Source organism: Micromys minutus (assembly GCF_963924665.1).
Source record: "Micromys minutus genome assembly, chromosome: 7".
Classification (NCBI taxonomy): Eukaryota; Metazoa; Chordata; class Mammalia; order Rodentia; family Muridae; genus Micromys; species Micromys minutus.
The window spans coordinates 69,616,462-69,636,288 of NC_137976.1; the positions used below are offsets into that span (position 1 = coordinate 69,616,462).

General features: G+C 47.5%; 1 protein-coding gene across 3 annotated transcripts in view; it reads left to right on the forward strand.

Annotated features, from left to right (window-relative positions):
- Positions 1–19,827, forward strand: part of DGKG (diacylglycerol kinase gamma) — a gene marked incomplete at both ends in the record, with an annotated part of 146,777 nt that overhangs the window by 56,510 nt on the left and 70,440 nt on the right. For all 3 annotated transcript variants that reach the window (XM_080919456.1, XM_080919457.1, XM_080919458.1), the window contains 4 exons: positions 2,087–2,172; positions 6,789–6,878; positions 8,549–8,709; positions 15,703–15,767. In XM_080919456.1, coding sequence (XP_080775582.1) covers positions 2,087–2,172; positions 6,789–6,878; positions 8,549–8,709; positions 15,703–15,767 — 402 coding nt within the window. The remainder of the gene's footprint in view (positions 1–2,086; positions 2,173–6,788; positions 6,879–8,548; positions 8,710–15,702; positions 15,768–19,827) is intronic.

Genomic DNA, 19,827 nt, shown 5'->3' on the forward strand with positions numbered 1-19,827 from the left:
GGGGAAGTCACGCTGATGACTTGCTTTGACTTACTCACAAGGCTCTTGGTTGACATTGTCATCGAGTGTTTAATGCTGTCCCTCTGTGGAGTGACACAATCACTCCTAGTCTGTCGTGTCTTCTGCCATTGGAGCATTTCTGTCATCAAAGCCATTCTCTGAATTACCCAGTTTTGCAGAGGTTCCACACCTCCTCACATTTCTCCCACCTCCCTGCACCTAGCAGGACAGGAAGGGCTGTGAGAAGGGAGGGGAGAGGACCTAGGAGGCTCTCTGAAAGCCAGGTGGGTGGGACTTGTCCTCAGCCTCAGAAATTATTCCCTTAATGGTCCTGAAGGCATTTACCGGGTCAGAGGTGGTGCCCTAGCGCCACCTGCTGGCGGCCCTGCCAGCACATTCTTCCAGGTCTGGGCGGGGCCTTCACACCTCCTGACCTGCATTTCTATTCAAGAGTCACTGAGATTCCTCGGAGAGGGAGGGAGGAAGGTGTCTAAAAATGGAACCTGTCACTGTCTTTCCGTTGTCTGGCACGGGGTTATTTATAGAAACGGAAGCACAAGACCCAGTTAAAAGGAGAACGGCACACAGGTGCACATTCACCGATCTGTACGGTTTACTCAGAAGTCGGTCCAGACTCTTGCAGTTGGCTGCCGTTATAGCCACTTGCTGCCGGATAGCGCTGCCGTGGGCCAAAACATCAAGGACTTCTTCGGCCCCTCTCTCTCCGAGGGTATTTCAGTAGCACAGCCTTCTCGGCCTTCGATTGCTTTTCAGGCGAATGACAAGCTCGGGGCCTACATCCAGAGCTGATGGTCCCAGAGTGTCTTCACTGTGCCTGATCACACAGACAGGCCGTCCAGCTGAAGGGGGCCTCGGTTCAGAATGTACTGCGTGTAGGAGAGCAAGGGAAGGGAGCGAGAATAGTGACTTACCAATAAGCATCCATGCTCAGAGCACCCCTGGGACTTCTCAGACCACTGGGCTGTACATACAGCCTTTGAGATCCCTAAATGGCGCCTCAAGGTGTCCACTGGTCACATTTTCTCTGAAGCAAGGGTTCTTGACTTTTTCCGCCAAGGGAGCCTGCCACAATCTGGTAGAGTACGAACTCCATCTAAAATAATATTTTCTAAAGTGTAATACGAAATAACGTGTGGTTTTCAGCGAAGCTAATTATGTTGAGAAGTGGTTACCCAAAACTACAAAGACAACTTTGTGATATGAAAGTGGCCGTCTCCTGTCAACACATTAAACACAGTGCCCATAGTCAGGTTAAAATATGACTGAGCTGAAAGCCACAAGCTACAGAAATGGCAGCATGAAGCCTACGGTGCCGCTGTAGTAAGGTGTTGAAATAGTTGTGGTGTTGGCTGTGGCAAAGCTGCAGGTGCTATTGAAGCCTCTGTGGTCTGTTGTCTACATTCATAACTGAAATAAATGCTAAGTGTCCGTTAGAAATCAGAGAAGATATTAATGTAATAATTTCTCTTCCAAGTTCATGAGCCTCTGAATTATATCCACAGACCCACTGGAAGGTGAGTGGACCCCCGGTCTGCTCTATTGAATTCATGCTTCCAGGGGATGGGGTCTTGCGCCCCTTGGCAGGGATCCCTCAGAGGAGAAAATAAAGACCCAGATAATTAGGTGAATCTTTCCTAAAGAGGGGGTACTAGAGACAGCCGTCAGGAGAGCTGTGAGGAGTCGAAGTCTTAGGGATGCTCTGTTGATGCCACAATATAAAAACTGGGAATTCCTCAAATCATTGAGGAATTCTCAAAAAATGGTTTGCTGAATGCTGGATCAGATTCTCCTTCTATTAGGAAGTTAGCACCCCACGCGCACACATACACACACCACTGGTTCTCCCCCATAGCTGGTTCAGAGTGCTACGTTTCTCTTCCAACCCCCAAAGGAGCTGATTCCAGGACCCAGAAGTATTGAGTGCTAAGGTTGTAATGCAGTTCACTGATAGTTTGTCTAGCATATGCTGGGAACCAGGGTTCGATCTCCAGTGCCACACACACTGCACACATATCAACTGTTGGTCACCTGATAACAAGACCACTGTGGCCTTTCTTCTTTCCAGATTGAACTTCTTTCATGATACCCCAGATTTCCGCGTTCTTGCCTGTGGTGGAGATGGGACAGTTGGATGGATTTTGGATTGCATTGGTAAGGATGGCCAGGAAGGCCTTAACTCATTCTGTGTAGTGAGTAGATTTAAAGTCAGCAGAAGGCAGTGACGTAAAGAAGGAAGAAGTCTGCTTTCTCCATCTGGGTGCCCACCCTTGCTTGGACTGCTGCTTCCTTAGGTATCTGGCATGGAGAGTTTTCGCTGTAGACTTGGTCTTCAAAACCATGTATGAGCTGGCCGGCAACAGAACCGGATGAATAGGAAGGACTAGAGATCCGGGGGAGCCAGAGTAGTGTTAAGTAAAGGCCACGAAGCTAAGCATGGCAGATCTGCTAGAGATGAACACCTGGAGCACGAGTCCGGAAAGCACATCTGGACAGTGCAGATCTGTGCAAGCAGAGAAACAGCATGCCCAGCTGTTTCCTACACAGAAAAGGCAGGGAAGTAGGCTGGAGGGCTGGGGGCCTGAGGTCTAACCTAACCCTGCCTAGATCCATTAAGCAATAGGATTTATCTGTGATATTTGGGAATGGGGTATAGTCAAGACCTCTGCAATATAGAACACAGAGGCACTAGGGTGTGCAGGCATCAAAGAGGGGCAGGACCAGAGCCATGAGCCCAGGGCTGCTTCACACCATCTGTCAGTCACTACACAGATGCTGCCTAGAACCTCTGTGGACCAAGCCCTCCTGGAGTCAACTAACGATGCCACTAAGGGACAAAGAGGCCAAATTACTGCCCTAATGTAACCTCCTTTCTAGAGCCATGGTTCTTAATGTATGAGTCACAGTCCCTGGGGGAGTTAAATGACTCCTTTACGGGGTCGCTTAAGAACACCAGAAAACACAGATATTTACATTATGATTCATAATAGTATTAAAATTATGAAGTTATGAAGTAGCAACAAAAATAATTTTGTGGTGGGGGGGTCACCACACCATGAGGAACTGTATTCAAAGGTTCCATTGGAAGGTTGAGAACCTCTGGTCTAGAGGAAAGACCCAGGCAACAGAGAAATGAAGGAAATTGATAGAATGTCAGGGTGAACATGTAAAAAGGGAAGGGCAAAGGAAGAGGGGAGTGTGGGTTGTGATCTAAGGAAGTCAGGGAAGACCTCACAGGGTGGGAAGGGATGCTATTTCTAAGAACTGGGGAAAACCTGCGCTTTATGAATGCCTAAGAGAATAGTCCAGATGAAAGAAACAGCAGGAGCTAAGGCTAAGGCAGGAACAGGTGAGGTTGCTGAAGGCAGTGTAGCCAAAAGCTGGGTGTATACAGGAAACTGCAGAGGGTCACACAGCAGGAATAAAGAGCTGAGTCACGTGGGTGTGTAAGGCATTGGGTAGGGTGTAGCTTTTAGGGGGCATTGGGTAGAGTGTGGCTTTTAAGGGGGCAGGAATGCAGAACCTGGCTTTTAGAAGGAGGCAGTACCAAGACATCATGTGGTTTTAAGGAAGGGACATGGCATACTCAAAGATGCAGGCAGGAACCAGAGACTGATTAGGAGACTCCCACAGTGACCCTAGTAAAAGGTGACCAGGTCAGGGACACAGTGGAAACAGATGATGTGAGAAATGAGAAATTCTAGATGAGAAAAATCAAGGTCAGCCAGAACTAGACCCCAGTCAAGTCAGGAATATGAGTCTTTCAGGGTGGGAGGGGAGAAGGCACACCTGCTAACTACTGCTCTCCCATGAGCCATGCTTTGGTTTCCATGCCCTCAAACACACACACCAGATACACACACACACACACACACACACACACACACACATACACACACACACACACACATACACACACACACACACCACACATTAGACATACAGTTATCAGACCCATATATCATACACATAACACACATCAAATATGCATGCATATACATACATCATACACATCAGACATACAAGTATCAGATACGCAAACACATCACACACATATAACACATATCAGAGTACACACACATACACATACATATCACACACATAATCAGACATACATGTATCAGACACACACATCACACATACCACATACACACCTCATACACATCATTATACATAGAACACATCACATACACATATTGTATACATACATATCACACACATACCAGACACATACATATCAGACACACACACACACATCACACACCTCTCTCTCTCACATACATACATATTTCTCTCTCACACACACCTCTCTCTCACTACACACACACACACAGACACACACTCACACACACACACCTCTCTCTCACTACACACATACACACACACACACACACACATCACACACCTCTCTGTCTCACATACATACATATTTCTCTCTCACACACACACCTCTCTCTCACTACACACACACACACACACACACACACCTCACTACACACACACACACCTCACTACACACACACACACACACACACACACACACACACACCACTCTGCTGCCACAAACTCAAATTTGAGGGAAGAGGAAAGTCTTCTCCATCCAGGAGCCGTGGGAGGAAAGGCGGCTCCCAGCTGCAGCATCCGGCTGTCCACTGTCCCCTCTGCCCCACTCACTGAGAAGAAAGCAGTCCTGTACAGAATTCTTCAGGGGACACAGGGAACAGATGTGTCTAGGAAGAGAGGAAGACGATGCTGTGAGGTGAAAGTGAACTTTCCACACGGGTCAGTGGCTCAGAGAACTCAGGAAAGAGATAACTGCGAGCAAGCTCCTTTCCCTTCATTTCATCACTGGTGTCATGTTCTTGCTCACACCTCCCCTGCTGTGGCCATAACACTCTTCCTGATATCAGTGGGTGCACAGAAAAGACAACCAAAGCTTTTACACACCAGATAGCCACAGTCACCTAGTAAGAGGACTGCCCCCATTCCCTTTCTAGTCAAAGGTACATACACTGTATGTCTGAAGATCTCACAGGAGATCTTCTAGGAGCTGGCCGGGGCAAACTACCACAGCATCTGGCAGGACTAAACACACGGTTCCAGGGGGTTACAGTTCATTCAGGGAAGAGGTCACCAGGATACGGTCACCCGGAGCATAGGAGAGTCTCCAAACACAGACCCTGTGACAAGAGTCTGGCTTCTCTGCTGAGGACTGAGAACACTTCAGGACGATTTCCTGGTAGGGTGAAAGGCTAGGTGTACTGAAGGTGAAGCCGAGGAGGAGAGGCAGAGCCTGGGTCCTAAGGCCTAAGCATGCAGAGGAAGCCATAACACTGGTAACACAGGGCACCAGCATGGAGGGCCTGCGCCCATGCAGCCTTTCTGTAGAGAACACATTTGGAAGGTGGGTTTGGAGGTGGAGAGAGAAAAGGGAGCAATGGAACCGGAACAGCGTGAAGAACGCAGTCCCGTACTCACTCAGTGTCTCCATGGGGATGGAGAGAGGAGGTTGCTGGGAAATCGGTTAAGGAGATAGCTCACAGGAAGTACTGGGTAGATGGATGGGGTTGAGGAAAGGGGGAAAGTTAGGATGGCATGCAGATTTCTGGGCTCAGAGCTATAAAGATGGCTAGTCTGTCAAGGTGGTGACTTCAGGAGAAGGGACAGACATAAATAAACAAGTGTCCTCCATGCATCTTCAAGAGTGGGGAGACTCTAGACATGTGACAGAAAAAAATGGGTTCATCATATCCCTCCATTTCCCACCTCTTCCATCAGTGGTGGTGGGTAGTCTCAGCCCTGAGACCAGCCACTTTGGGCATCAGTGGACTCCCACTCTGCCAGGGAAGCCCTAATTTGAGCTCCCTCGCTGATCCCTGCAGCTCCCTCCACCCCACTCATGGCTAACATCAAGGCATCTTGGAGGACCGGGTTTGTGTACACACCTCTTCAAAGCCCAAAGGCACCTGTGACTCCCTTTTCAACCCTCTCTGCTCTTCCAACATGCTGAAGGCTACAGGCACAAAAGCATGTTTCATTTGCCTCTGACTGTTTGGCCAGTGCTCCTAAGCAACCAGAAAGGAAAAGGGAGTGAGAATCTATATTCTGGAAGGCGGTTTGCGGTGTCTGTATTCTGGAAAGCTAGTTTGCAGTGTCAAGTAACGCCTGGATGCTCTCCTACGTTAACACAGTGTTGTATCTTAAGCTTTAAAATAGAAATAGAAATAAAATAGAAATGACTTTCAGTGAGCTTGGTCAGTTTTCCAAATACCCCACCACCCCCTACGATCACAAGCACAAGCATGTCTCTTTCAGAAGGCACTGTCTAGCCTCTGGAGACAGCAGAATCGACCTGGTCCAAGTTTGGATCCAGGCTCTGCAAGCCTCCATCTTTGCTAGGTTGCTGTGAGCTATTAATGCAAATTAGTGTTGCTCATCATTAATCGTAACGACCATGGTTAACACTGACCAACGTGAGTCAGCGTTTCTGAGGTGGGTGTTGTCACCCTGAAGGACAGAACTGGGACATGTCTGCGATAAAAAAGTGCAAATTCTAGGGGGTCAGATTTAGCTCAATATGAAGAAGTGATTGACATCTTCGGCCAACGTGTAGCAACTAACCCACTTCAAACTGTGAACGGCTTCTGCAAACGGCTTCCATCACAGGAGGGATTCCGTGATTACGGGGGAGAGGGGAGCAGGTGGGGACCATAAGATAACACAACCATCTGTGATCACGTGGCTTGTCTGATCTCTCATGTTGGTTGCAGACAAGGCCAACTTCACAAAGCATCCGCCGGTGGCTGTCCTGCCTCTTGGAACAGGGAATGACCTGGCACGATGTCTCCGCTGGGGAGGAGGTACGTCTGCATGCCACCAGTGCCACACGATGATCCTCCAGCAGGACATGGTCAGCCGAAGGGCACATCCCGATACACGGGTCTATTAAACAGAAGTGCCTGCATGAAATTCTTCCCTCCTCCCTTCTGAATTAGGATTCAGAATGGAGACTGAAACACCACATCACCAGTCACTTAGGAGACACCAGGGACATCTGGATGATCAGACTTGCAGACCAATGGCCTTTCCTTTTGAAACTCCCCCAAGCTGAACAGGGAGTGGTGGAAGCTCTTAAAGCAATGGACAAGAACTTTGCAAACAAGACCAGACCAGGACAGGACAGGCCAAAGCAGGACAGGACAGGCCAAAGCAGGACAGGACAGGACAGAGCAGTCCGTATCCACGTTCTTTCTTGGGGGATAAGGCAGAAATTAAACCTGAGGGTAATCTGAAGAGTATGCTAACCACTGTACTACCCATCCTCTACAGGATAGGGTCCTGGGATGGATCTATTATCTTCTGCACACAACTCCTCACCTGTGCAGCTGACAAGTCCTTCCCTTCCTCTTTTCCTTCTTTTCCTCTCCTTTTCTTTCTTCCAGTCAGTGGTGTATTTACTGTATGAAATAATAAGTTTTGTTAAGCCCTTTTATACATGTTCTTTGATTTTTATCTGTCACCCATACCTTCTATTGTTCCAGACCATTTCCTCTTCCAATTGACTTCTGCCTTAGGGTTTTATTGCTGTGAAGAGGCACCATGATCAAGGCCATTCATATACTGAAAAACATTTAACTGGGGCTGGCTTACAGTTTCAGAGATTCAGCCCACTATCATCATTGTGGGAAGCATAGTAGCGTGTGGACAGACACAGTGCTGGAGAGGCCAAAGGTTCTGCATCTTCATCCACAGGAGACTGTCACACTGGGCACAAGTTGAGCTTATATAGTATCTCAAAGCCTGCCCCTGTGGTGACGCACTTCCTCCAACGAGGCCTCACCTCCTGATAGTGCCACAAATTCCCTATGAGCCAAGCATTCAAATACATGAGTCTATGGGGGCCATTCCTAGTCAAACCACCACAGCCTTCCACTTTCAAGTCTGGTAGGTGAGTGATGGATGGATAGGTGATAGGTAGAAGATAGATGATAGATAAATGATAGATGGATAGATGATAGATAGATAGATAGATAGATAGATGATAGATAGATGATAGATAGATGATAGATAGATAGATAGATAGATAGATAGATAGGTAGATGATAGATAGATGATAGATAGATAGATGAAAGATAAACATATGTGCTTAATCTCTATTCTACATATGAAAGAAAACATACAATACCCAAGTCTAGCTATTTTGCTTAACATAATCCTCAGTTCTGTCCACTCCTACAAATGGCGTAAGTTCATTCATCAGCTCACCCTCTCACTCTCCAGGGCTTGTTTTAGCTCCAGACCATGCCTGCCTCTAGCCAACACAAATTCCATGCCTTGCTCTCACACCCAAACACTTGCTAATGACTCCTTACTGCCCTCCCCTTCTCTCTGGCTCAGAGAACATAGGTGTCTTCAGCCCAAAGACACCCAGAAGTATTCTAGCCACAAATGCCTAAGGAGTTGCTTGCACTGCCTGAACAGCAACCATGCCCCTCTGATCTGGTGGTACATGCCATGCTCATATTCATAGGTTACGAAGGGGGCAGCTTGACCAAAATCCTGAAGGAAATTGAACAGAGCCCCTTGGTGATGCTGGACCGTTGGTGCCTAGAGGTCATGCCCAGGGAAGAGGTGGAGAATGGAGACCAGGTCCCATACAACATCATGAACAACTACTTCTCCATTGGTGTGGTAAGTTGGTCATTGACTACTTTTCTGCATAACCAACATGTGTCCGTTGACTCTTCCAAACCACGACCCCTTATCTTCTCTCTTTGTCCCCAGCCCTGATGTGGTCTGAGCATCCTCAAATCTGGCATGGTTGTGGCCACCCTGCTTGGGTAGCCATTCCACCCCTTGACTGTAGAAGAAATCCTTACTCCTATCATTTAAGCTAACAGGAGGAAAAAAACTGAAAATTTTCTTAAAATGTATATAGTCTTCAGTTAATTAAAGAAAAAGAAAAAATACACCAAGAAACAAGGCAGGGGAGAAACCCTTACATGAGTGTAAAGATTTGAGAATTCTTACCATGAGGAATGGCTACTTGCTTGCACCAGGCTTGGCAGACTTAACACTTAAGACTTCTTTCATGTGCTCCCTCCCCTCTTCCCAGCCCAAACACACACACTCCAAGTGCTTCATACACGCCTGGGAAGGTTCTTCTGCTGAGTCTCCAGCTGAGTCCACTGTTCCTCCTTGACGCCTTCCTCACAGTTCATCGGTGTTCTCCGTGCATTAGACTGAAGGGCTTAGTGTGCCTCAGTCAACCCTCCTTCTATGTACAAGTGCATACACAAGTACACATTTGCATGCACACACATGCACACACACACACACACACACACACACAGAGAGAGAGAGAGAGAGAGAGAGAGAGACTCGAACAACGCCATCTGTGCTTCCTCCCATCCTCCAGCCTAGCTAGTGTAACTCAGTCAGTGTGTCATACTGAACTCAACTCCTAGCTCAGAGTAGGCATTGTTTTCTAGGTTGTTGGGTACAATATGGTGAGTGGTTTTTGGTGTGTCTGGTTTTTTGTTTTATTTTTGTTTTTTTGTTTTTTTTTTTTTTTGCAACAGGATTTCTCTGTGTAGCCCTGGCTGCCCTGGATCTCACTCTGTAGACCAGGCTGACTTCAAACTCACAGAGATCCACCTGCCTCTGCCTCCCAAGTGCTGGGATTGAAGGTATGCACCACTACCACCTGGTTTGAGTGTATTCTTTTAAAAAAAAAAAAAAAGTATGTGGGCGTTTTGCCTACATGTATGTCTGTGTGAGGTACCCTAGATACCCACAGAGGCCAGAAGAGGGCACTGTATCCCACTAGAGTTACACATGAGTGTGTTAGCTGCAGTGCATGAGTGTGTTAGCTGCAGTGCATGAGTGTGTTAGCTGCAGTGCATGAGTGTGTTAGCTGCAGTGCATGAGTGTGTTAGCTGCAGTGCATGAGTGTGTTAGCTGCAGTGCAGGTGTTAGAGGTTGAGCCCAAGTTCACTGGAATAACAGTCAGTGCTCTTAACCACCGAGCCATCTCTCCAGCCCCGAGGGACACGTTCCTAAGTCCTCTTTCAGGGCCACCTTCAGGGATGGCACACACACACACACACACACGCACGCACACACATCCTTCTTATATTCAGGCCCTTCTTCTCTGCTCAGAAGCTCTGGACAGTCAGGCGACGCTGCCTATGTCAGGTCCCCCAGTATGGCACCCTTTCATCAGCTTTACCAAGCCTCAGATCCTTTCCTGCCATAACCACGGTGTGACATGCCAGTGTTCACCAACAGTCTGTGGTGCGCCTAGGCCAATTGTCCTGTTCCCCTGTTGCTTCTGCGTGAGTCCAAGCTGATGTGGAGTGACACTGGGGGTCAGCATTGCTGGGGAGCCTGAGCCCACTTAGCTGTGGACTCTGCACAGTATACACTCACCCCCATCTTCACACACCTACAAACAATGGGGTGAAGGAAGACCTCCAAATCCAGTAGGAGATACCTCACAGCATCTCTTTGTTAAAAAACGGAAGTTCCAGCTACATCAGATTTTCATTTGTAATTTGACTCTCAGCAAGGTCTGGGACTCTGCATTTTTAACAAGCCCCTGGGAGCATTCTCATGCTGATGATCCTGAGTGAGGCCTCAGAGAACAGAGACAGCACAGGAGCAGAGGGTACACAGGAAGTGGGTGGGGGCACAGACATTAGGTAATGAAGGAGAGATATGGAAAGAGAGAATGTTGGCCACAGGACAGACAGACAGACAGTCGGACCGACAAAGATGCCCAGAAACATCCCGTTGGCAGGTTCAAGCATGGCTTCCATTAGAACTTTCAACACATCTTCCCTTTCTGCACACAGCTCTGGCAGGAAGGAACAGCATTCCCAGTACTTGCCTATCTCCATCCACTGTCCTGTAGACAACCTTCCCTCAACAACATACCCAGGCCCCAAACGCAAGAGCCAGGAATCATGGCTCCTTTCAGGAGGAAGGAGGGAAGAGGGAAGGAAAGATGCTAATTGCCCTCCCTGGAAGAGCATTGGAACAGAAACCCATCTACCTGGGTGGCCACCATGCTTCCCCATCTGGCCTAGTCTGGCTACAGTATTCCAAGGGTATCTGTCTACTGTTCTTTTCCTGTGCCTTTCGTTTGCGTGTGTTTATTGTTATATTATAGTTGGGCGAGGAAATGGGCCTTGTGATCATTGGTGTGCCCTTAGCTTTCTCTTTGTAGAATGTTTGCAGGGTTTGTGTGCTCGCTCTTTAAAAGGTGGAAGGTAAAAGTCTTGAGAAAATAAGTACCCAGTCCACAACCCTGACAGGGTGTAGGGCTGACATTTGCAAAAGGTCTTGCTTCCTATTTGACTTCCCAAACTTTGTGAGAGAGGTAGGTATGTAAACCAACCCAGTTCTACCTCCTTATGATGCTTAAACATAGACACACACACACACACACACACACACACACCTGGCAAAGAGATGGCTGTAATGTCTGCCGTTATGAAGGATGTTCAATGTCTATTGAACAAATGGTTGCTGCCCTGCAACTATAAAGATGATGGTTGAACAACCACTGAGGTGCCTCTGGGTGGAAACAGAGCACATTAGAGAGGGCTGAGACAAACTCTTCTGGCCTGTCCAGGGTGCCACCATATACCTGTGTAACCGCAGAGCCATTGAAGGTTCTCTGCTCCGCTTGATAGTCCGTCTAACTGAAGACATCTCCTGGGAAGAGGTCTTAAACAGTTGTCCGGACCATCACTTCCTCTGAGCTCTCTGGCTTCTTCCTCCCTGCTCTCTATTTTTGGATTAGCTCAAAGGTCAGGATGGCCAGGTATCAGTGACAGGAAGTTAGGGACTACAAAATAATCCCTGGAGCCTGTGTAACTCGGAACTCCTCACAGGCTCTGCTTTCAGTGAGTCTTAGCAGGGTGGTGAGCAGCTAATCCCTTGACTATGTGGAATCTATTTTGGATGCCAGAGGGCCACCAGCCCGAAGGCCACCAGCTTGTATACCATTCTCCACCATATAGGCTGTAATTAGTGTTCACACGCTCACATCCCACAGTGACATGCCTACCCGCTAGGGAAGGGGTCAACAAGTCAGACACTTGCAAACTCAGATTCTGTCAGCACTGAGTTCTCATGTGTCCCTTGTGGGACTCACTGCGAAGTGACTTGGATAAGCCACTAACCTGACATACACTTTGCAAACAATCCAAATTTCAAGCAGCCTGCCCTGTGGTCTCTTTCCTGTCTCTGTCTCTAAAAGTTGCCAAAGTGACTTAACCCTGCGCTTTCCAGGACGGCAAGCACAAGCCACAGGTGGCTACTGTGTGCCTGAAATGCCATGTCCAATTTAAGGTGTACGTAAATATTGAAAACGCATCCCTTTTCAAAATTGTGATATAAAAAATTAAACTTATCAACAAATCGTTATTGACTATATATAAAAATTATAAAATTTGGAGCATATTGGGTTAATTAAAATATCCAAGAATTAATTTCATCTTTTTTCGAAGTTCTTTTGATGTGGCTTCTAGAAACGTCTAAGTTACAAATCTGCTGTGTGTCTCTTGGACAGCACTGGCCCAGACATTCCAATATCTCAGAGTCCAAATAACAGAAGCTTAATGTTTGAGATGGAGCCAAAATCCTTCATCCAACCATGTGTTTGAGGTTTTGGCTGCAGAAGGAACAGCCCACATCCACACTTTACCCCACAGAGCACACTGGAGACTGCCCCACAATACACAGACCACACTGTCGGACTGTTCCAACTGACTGGAGGCCCTAGGAAACACCATAGCTTCCACCGGCCTGCCACCGGAAATGTTCTTTGTGGTACTGAGCATCAAAAAAGCATCTAAACCCATAAAATAATACCCTATGGTCAGGGCTCAGCACGGAGCTGCTCAACTGGGTAAACTCCAGTCTTGACCCTTTCTGACCCTTTCTATCTCGGGGAGACAAACAAGGTCTGAGCCTTTCAAGAGACAGCTTAGCTCTCCCTTGCTGTTTGGAGTATTTGTCAAGAGATTACACAGTCAAATCAGGAATCACATGCTGAGCTAATGATCTTGTAAATGCTGCCCTTTGGAATAAGCAGGCATGCGGAAACCTAGCAATGGAAAAACCAAGGGTGGTGAGGACTGACCAGGGAGAAGAGTCTCCCAGAAGGAAATATCCCAGGAATCAGAACCAGGGGCCAGTCTCAGCTGCACCGGGGTTAATGGCAGTGATGTACAAAGCAGGCCACCACGCAATAGATGAATTTTTGCTTTGGGTTTGTTTTGTTTGGGGTTGTTTTATTTTGTTTTTTCTTTGTTTTATTTTCCTGTCAAGAGAGAATCGAGGCTTTAAAGGAACTCAACTACCTGGACTGCTTTCTGGAATTCTAGAAAACAGTTCGATAAATAGCGCATATATCTTATTGGGAGTGTTCACTGAGCCTTGCTGAAGAGAGGGAGGTAGGCGTGGTTTAGGCCAAAAGGAGCTGCTGCCCAGAGAAGCTGAAAAGGCTGTGTGGGTCCATGAAATCTGAACAAGCCTCCCTGAGTTTTGTCACCTGCCACTGTGTGTCCACGCGGTGACTCTACGGAGATCATCAGCTCTTGACAAGTCAGAAAGCTACAAAAATAAATCAGTAGCAAAAAAAAAAAACTTTTAACCAGTAATAATGCCCAAGAATATTAACCAGCTACAAAATAAGCCAGTAATCAAGACTTGTCCTCCCGGATTCCCACAGTGACGGCTAATGAAACTCATCACACATAGTATGTACCCCAAAAGCTTCTTCAGTGAGCTGTACTTAATGCTAAAAACAAAGCAAATGTCCAAATGCAAAATTGTCCTGTTGCAGACTTTCCTCATCAAGAAACTGCCCATCATGGAAGTACACAGCTTTCATACCAATGCAGGGGAGTCAGAGGCAGGAGGATCTCTCTGAGTTTGAACAGTCTACATATGCGCTTCTCAACCTTCCTGATGTTGCGACCCTTTAATACAGTTCCTCATACTGTGATGACCCAGCCATGAAATTCTTTTCATTGCAGCTTCATAACTGTAATTTTGCTCTGTTATGAATCATAATGTAAATGTCTGTGTTTTCTGATGGTCTTGGGAGACCCCTGTGAAAGGGTCATTTGACCCCCAAAGAGGTCACTACCCACAGCATGAGAACTGTTGGTCTACATAGTGAGTTCCAGGCCAGCTAGACTCACATGGTAAGAGCCTGTCTCAGAAGAAAGAGGGGGGAGGGGGAGAAAAATGGAGAGAAAGAGAGAGAAGGAAGAGAGGGGAAAAGAAAGAGAGGAGACAAAAAGGGGAAGATGGGAAGAGGGAGGAAGGAAGAGGGAATAATATACTTTATCTAAAAAATCTGCTCTATGGACTTTTTTGGCTCTATGAAATTTTAAGAATCTTTCAAACACAGTCTAGTAAATGTGTTTTTAGGGTTTTTTTTTTTTTGGTTGTTGAGTGGATGGGTGGGGGTGGGGGTTCATTGAGATATAGTACCACCTTGTAGTCCAAGCTAGCCTTGAACTCTAAATTCTCCTGCCTTGCTACATCTATGTGGCTGAGACTACAGGCATGTCCCAGCATGCCCAGAGCTTTCTGATTAGCTATTGTTGTTGATTCTGGGCAAATCTAAATCAGCTCCTAGTTTCTGGGTTGTTCTGTCTCCGACCAATTAGTCTTTATTTCCAGTGTTCAGCATCTGCCCACAGTGCTAGCTTCGGAGTGGGTGATAAGGGGACAGTATGGATTCTTCCGCTGGGCAAGGGGCTCGTTAAGAGGTGCAGAAAGCTAGGTTTGAAGAAATGAGTTTAGTTTTGGATGCTACTCTGGCCTATAGATCACAGAGGCCCAACATGAAAGCACCATTTTCAACCATGAGCACTCACAGGGTGGTAGTGATGGAGTGAGGTACAGATAGGACTCGGGGCTCAGAGGTTCCAAACTGGGACACCCAGAAACACAGTGTCGTGAAGCCTTGTGGTGAGTTCTGTGGAGCCAAGGGGGTGGGGGTGGGGGACAACAGAGTGGGCAGAAAGGGCTCTCAATTGTTGCTGGCTTCAGAAACAGTCCTGTGGACAGACCAATTAATAGGCAGAAGTTAGATGTCTAATACACGCCTGCTATCCATCCGCTAAACTTGTCCAGTACTATCTGTGGACAGACAACAAAGAGTTAATGCGTGCCGACCTCTACAGGCATCAGCTTCGGGCTTGACAATGTGCTGTTATGTAAGATGTCAGCATTGCTGGGAGCTGGGTGAATGGGCATGAGAAATGCACTATTTTTGCAACTTCGAATGAGTCAAAAGACTGCCTACTTTATGTCACCCCCGCCCACCCTACCCCACCCTAACACACACACATACACTCCTCACCTGCTTCTGGCTTCAGCTGAGGAGAGCCCCCTCACTATTCTAGAGTGGCTTTCTCTTCCCTCTGGAGCCTGCTTTTGCCTCCGTTTCCAAAGGCTGAGCTGTGGCCGTTCACTGGGCCTAAGATACTGTGATAACCCAGCTAGGTTCTCAAAGGACTGAGTGGTGACACCAGCCTACCCCGGACATGATGCTGCGCCCCTGTCATTTGGAATCTCTAGGGACGTGTCTCTTCACACCGTACCTCATGGCCACAACCACTAACCAGGCTTTTTTGCCCTTTCTTTCGTTTCCAGGATGCTTCCATTGCACACAGATTCCATATGATGAGAGAGAAACACCCTGAAAAATTCAACAGCAGGTAAGCGAGCAGGCTGGCTGCCGAGGTGGCACCCCGCCCGGCCGGCATTGCCAGCCAGTGCGGCCTCCCACCTGCTGCCACGGAAATGTCCTTGGCCTGGGTCGCCGGCCCGGGGACTTCGCTTTCCTGCCACGTTGCCGGAAGGAGGGTTTCCATTTCTAAGAAGGAAAAAAACAAAATGTCAGAAACCTGCCACAACCTAGCCGCCGGTCCTCTCCCGTAGGAACTGAGCAGAGGGAAGCGTTTGGGGACAGCATGGGTGGCTTTGGCCTCCTGGAACCCCTCCAGAGGCTCAGAGGTTTCCCCCTCCAAAGCCCAGCTTCCCACAACGGGTTGGGGGAGCAGAAGGCTCCGCTGGGGTCTTAGACCCGAGGAGGTGCCAGCCTCTCTCGCGGACAGCAGAGGGCAGCAGCGAGGCCCCAGCAACCGCTGTGACCACGAAGGCCACCGCAGTGGCCTCGCACGGGCTCCTGCATGCCTGGAGATTGGGTTCAGACAGGAATGAAAAGAGAAAACCAGATCAGTTGCAAGAGAACCCAAACCTGTCTTGCAAAGCAAGTGAAATTTACCAGAACTGCGTCATGACTGGCATACGATTACCGTGGAACTGTCCATTTCCCCTTTCTTCGTCCTTTCTCACTCTCCTCTGACTCTCTCGGCCTTGTTATACTACTTTGAAGATCATCTCTGGGTTCCACGCCTAGCCTCAGGCAGGTTGGCAGCCGTGCGATAATAATCTGGACTTGATCTTTGAACCCAAAGGGTTGCTATTGGTTGAGGCCGCAGAATTCCCCTCAAAGCAGAAGTTCGGGTGTTATTTGAGGACATTTCGCTCACAGCCCAGCTCCTGACTCCACAGCATGGGAGATAACCAGGGAGAGGCTGAGGACAGTGAGGTGATGTCAAGCCCGAATCTGACAGAAATCGAACTATATTATGGTGACATTCTGTCACCCTCAGACGCTAGACCCACAACCCACTGCGCACATGTCTCGCCAGCCCCTGCCTCTGTAACCACAAACTGGCAACACCATCTTTTGCCTTCATCTTCACACCCCGGTACAGCCACTGTTTTCAAACCACTCTACAAATGTTATTAAAGTATCTACATGGAAGAGTCCTATTTACACTGGAAAAGTGGACAAACTTTAAGATTTTTTTTAAGTCAAATACAAAGTCTGTTAATGACAAGAAAAAATGACAGGTATCAAACACAAAGCTTTTCTATCATTGATATTGTGACTAAAACTGATGATCCCACCCGGCCCTGGGTTGCGCATGCACCTTCAGCAGGCATGTGGAGTAGGCTCAGAGATGTGCCAGAAGGAACCTTTCTTTCCTAAGCAAGTCCAAGAATTCCCGAGAGACTGATCTGACAATAGGTTAGTTTATGTGCCACTTTAGAAGCGTCTTGTTTTAGCTCTTCTTGCCTCTCCAGGTCTTTTTCTGAGGTGGCCTTGAGCTTCTGCTGGGTTGGGTATGTATGTGGTAGCCATTTTGAGAATCACCACTCTGAGTACTTTTGCACTGTGTTCCAACTCTACTTCCTTCCTTACTAGGATGCTGTATATCCGCCTGCTCCCAATCTCCTCTCCGAGGACCTGCCCTGGCACATTGTGCTGTTACTAATCTGTTTCAGGACCCCTAGGAACTTCCAGCTTGGTCCTCCTGGTCCCCGGACAGTCCTTCCCTATCAAAATGGAGCTCATAAGGGAACAGACCCTTCTTGGTGAGCCACACGATGTGTGGAGGTGTGCTGTGGCCTCTTAACCTTTTGCCTGTTTCTCACATGATTAAGATCTCTTTATTCATCCTCTTGTTCTTCCTCTACAAAAACCCGTGTCCTCTCTTCTCCCAGAAAGGCAGATAGATGCTCGTCTCAGCAGAATAGCAGCCTCAAGATCGCTTTTTGGAAAAAAATAAAACAAAACAAATCTCCCCTTCTACCCATTCTGCAGACCTTCAGCGTCTCCCTCACACCCTCACACCTTCTCAAGTGCATGTGTCTGGGAAGATGCCCTGCGCCTGGAAAATCTGAGAGTTCCTCTCATCCTCTCGTTCACCCGCTCACTCAGCACCATCTTCGGAAAATATGCCGTAGACCACACACTATTTAGGTGTTTGGGATGGATGACCCAATACTCCCTGCCCCCCCTAACCCCACTGGAAACAGACTGAGGGGCAGAAGTGCATAGCAGGGTGTATGAAGAAATGTGTCTTGTGCAGAGGTGGCCTCAGAGAACACAGGGCAGGAGAGTGAGGCTGGCACGGAGGGCTTTTTATAGGCAAAGATGCCCCGCCCAGAATAAATAAATCAAGAATACGTTTAGTACGACTTGATAAAAAGAGAAAGGCAGCCCCCAGAGAAAGAACCAGATGTGCCTGAAGATAAAGCGTTGGAGCGCAGTGTACTAGGGAAGAAGTCTTGCTGCGGGTGTTACATGGTTTCTTGCTCTGGAAAGGACGGCGGTTCTGTTGCTTTTAGAGAACAAGGAAGCAGAACGTGAAGTTTCTCCATGTTCCAAAAATTAAGGCAGAGCATCATATGAGCTGAATAGAGCATCAGAAAACACGTTATTAAGTCCAATCAGAAAGACAGATCTGTCGGGGTGTGTGGGGGGTCACAGTGTGCACCACAGTGCAGGAATTCATCATGACCTCTCCACCTTTTCCCTTCCCACTTCCCAAATCCCATTAATGGGACAACTACTACATTTGCTGGGGTTCAAGCCTCATGTTGCATCTGGGAGAGATGACAGCGTATGGATTTTGAATGTAAGTCCGTGTGCTTGCTTGAGAAATGACGCTGTTCAGAGGCAGCCCTTGTTTTACAAAGTCACCTGCCATCTCCTCTGGAGAGCTTTGGGTCCGCTCCATCCTGTTTGCTTGCCCGTATCCAAAACACCTAGGAGTATTCAACTTGTCCACCAAGAGGCAGGCAGGCAGGCAGCCATTTTCTCTAGGCTTCCTTATTTAGCATTGGAGATGGTTTTAAATAGGCAGGTGGTTGTTGCCATGGTAACCCATTACACCAGCAGCTAAACTTAGGAAGGGCCACAAGGGATAGGAAGAAAGCCTGATACCCGGGATTTGAAAATGTAAACGATATTATCAAACAAAGCTTCATTCTACTGGGCAGAACACAAGTTCTTCAAAGAGCGGTGGCTGCAAGCCGTTGGCATTAATGCTGAAGACTGGCCCCTCAGGGGTCACCTTGAAGCTAAAGATAGGGAGTAGTAATTGGTCTGTTTGTTTTGTTTTGTTTTCAACAAGAGGACCAGTGAGGGCTGGACTTTTCTAAGAAACCTAAACGCTCATATTGCCAGTCTGCTTGGGGCTATTCTAATCATTCTTAACCCAGGATCCAAAGGCTTCAGTGGTTTTGAGAACATTTTGAAATTGTACCAAAGATAATGTGTGTGTGTGTGTGTGTGTGTGAGAGAGAGAGAGAGAGAGAGAGAGAGAGAGAGAGAGAAGAGAGAAGAGAGAGACAGAAAGAGAGAGACAGAGAGAGACAGAGAGAGAGAGAGAGAGACAGAGACAAAGAGAGTGTTAAGAGGCATCAAATTATAACTCTATTCTATATTGTTGAGGTTTCTTAACCCCCCCCCACACACACCCCTACTCTAAGTGATCTCTCTAAACTAGTTGTTCCCAGGGAAAGTGGTAATTGTATGAAGCCAAATGTTCTAGTTATTCCAGCAAGAATAACTTTGTTAATGGAATAAAAGCCAGACCCAAGGAGGTAGTAGCAACGTGAGCTATCTCAGACAAGTAAGGCCTCAGGAAGTGGCAGTGTGAGTTATCTCAAACAAACCAGCCCCCCCCCCCCTTGCATTAACTATTTTTAATTTAGCTGTTATGAAAGGTGTTGCCTTACTTTCAGCATAAGGGACATAGAGCTTTAATTATATTGAGATTCTAATATGTTAGAAAGTGTTCGGCTGTAAATGACACATGGTCCCTGACTTTAAGAAATTCATAATCTAGCCAGGTGTGGTGGTCCACTCCTTTAATCCTGACACTCAGGAGGCAGAGGAAGATGGGTCTCTGTGAGTTT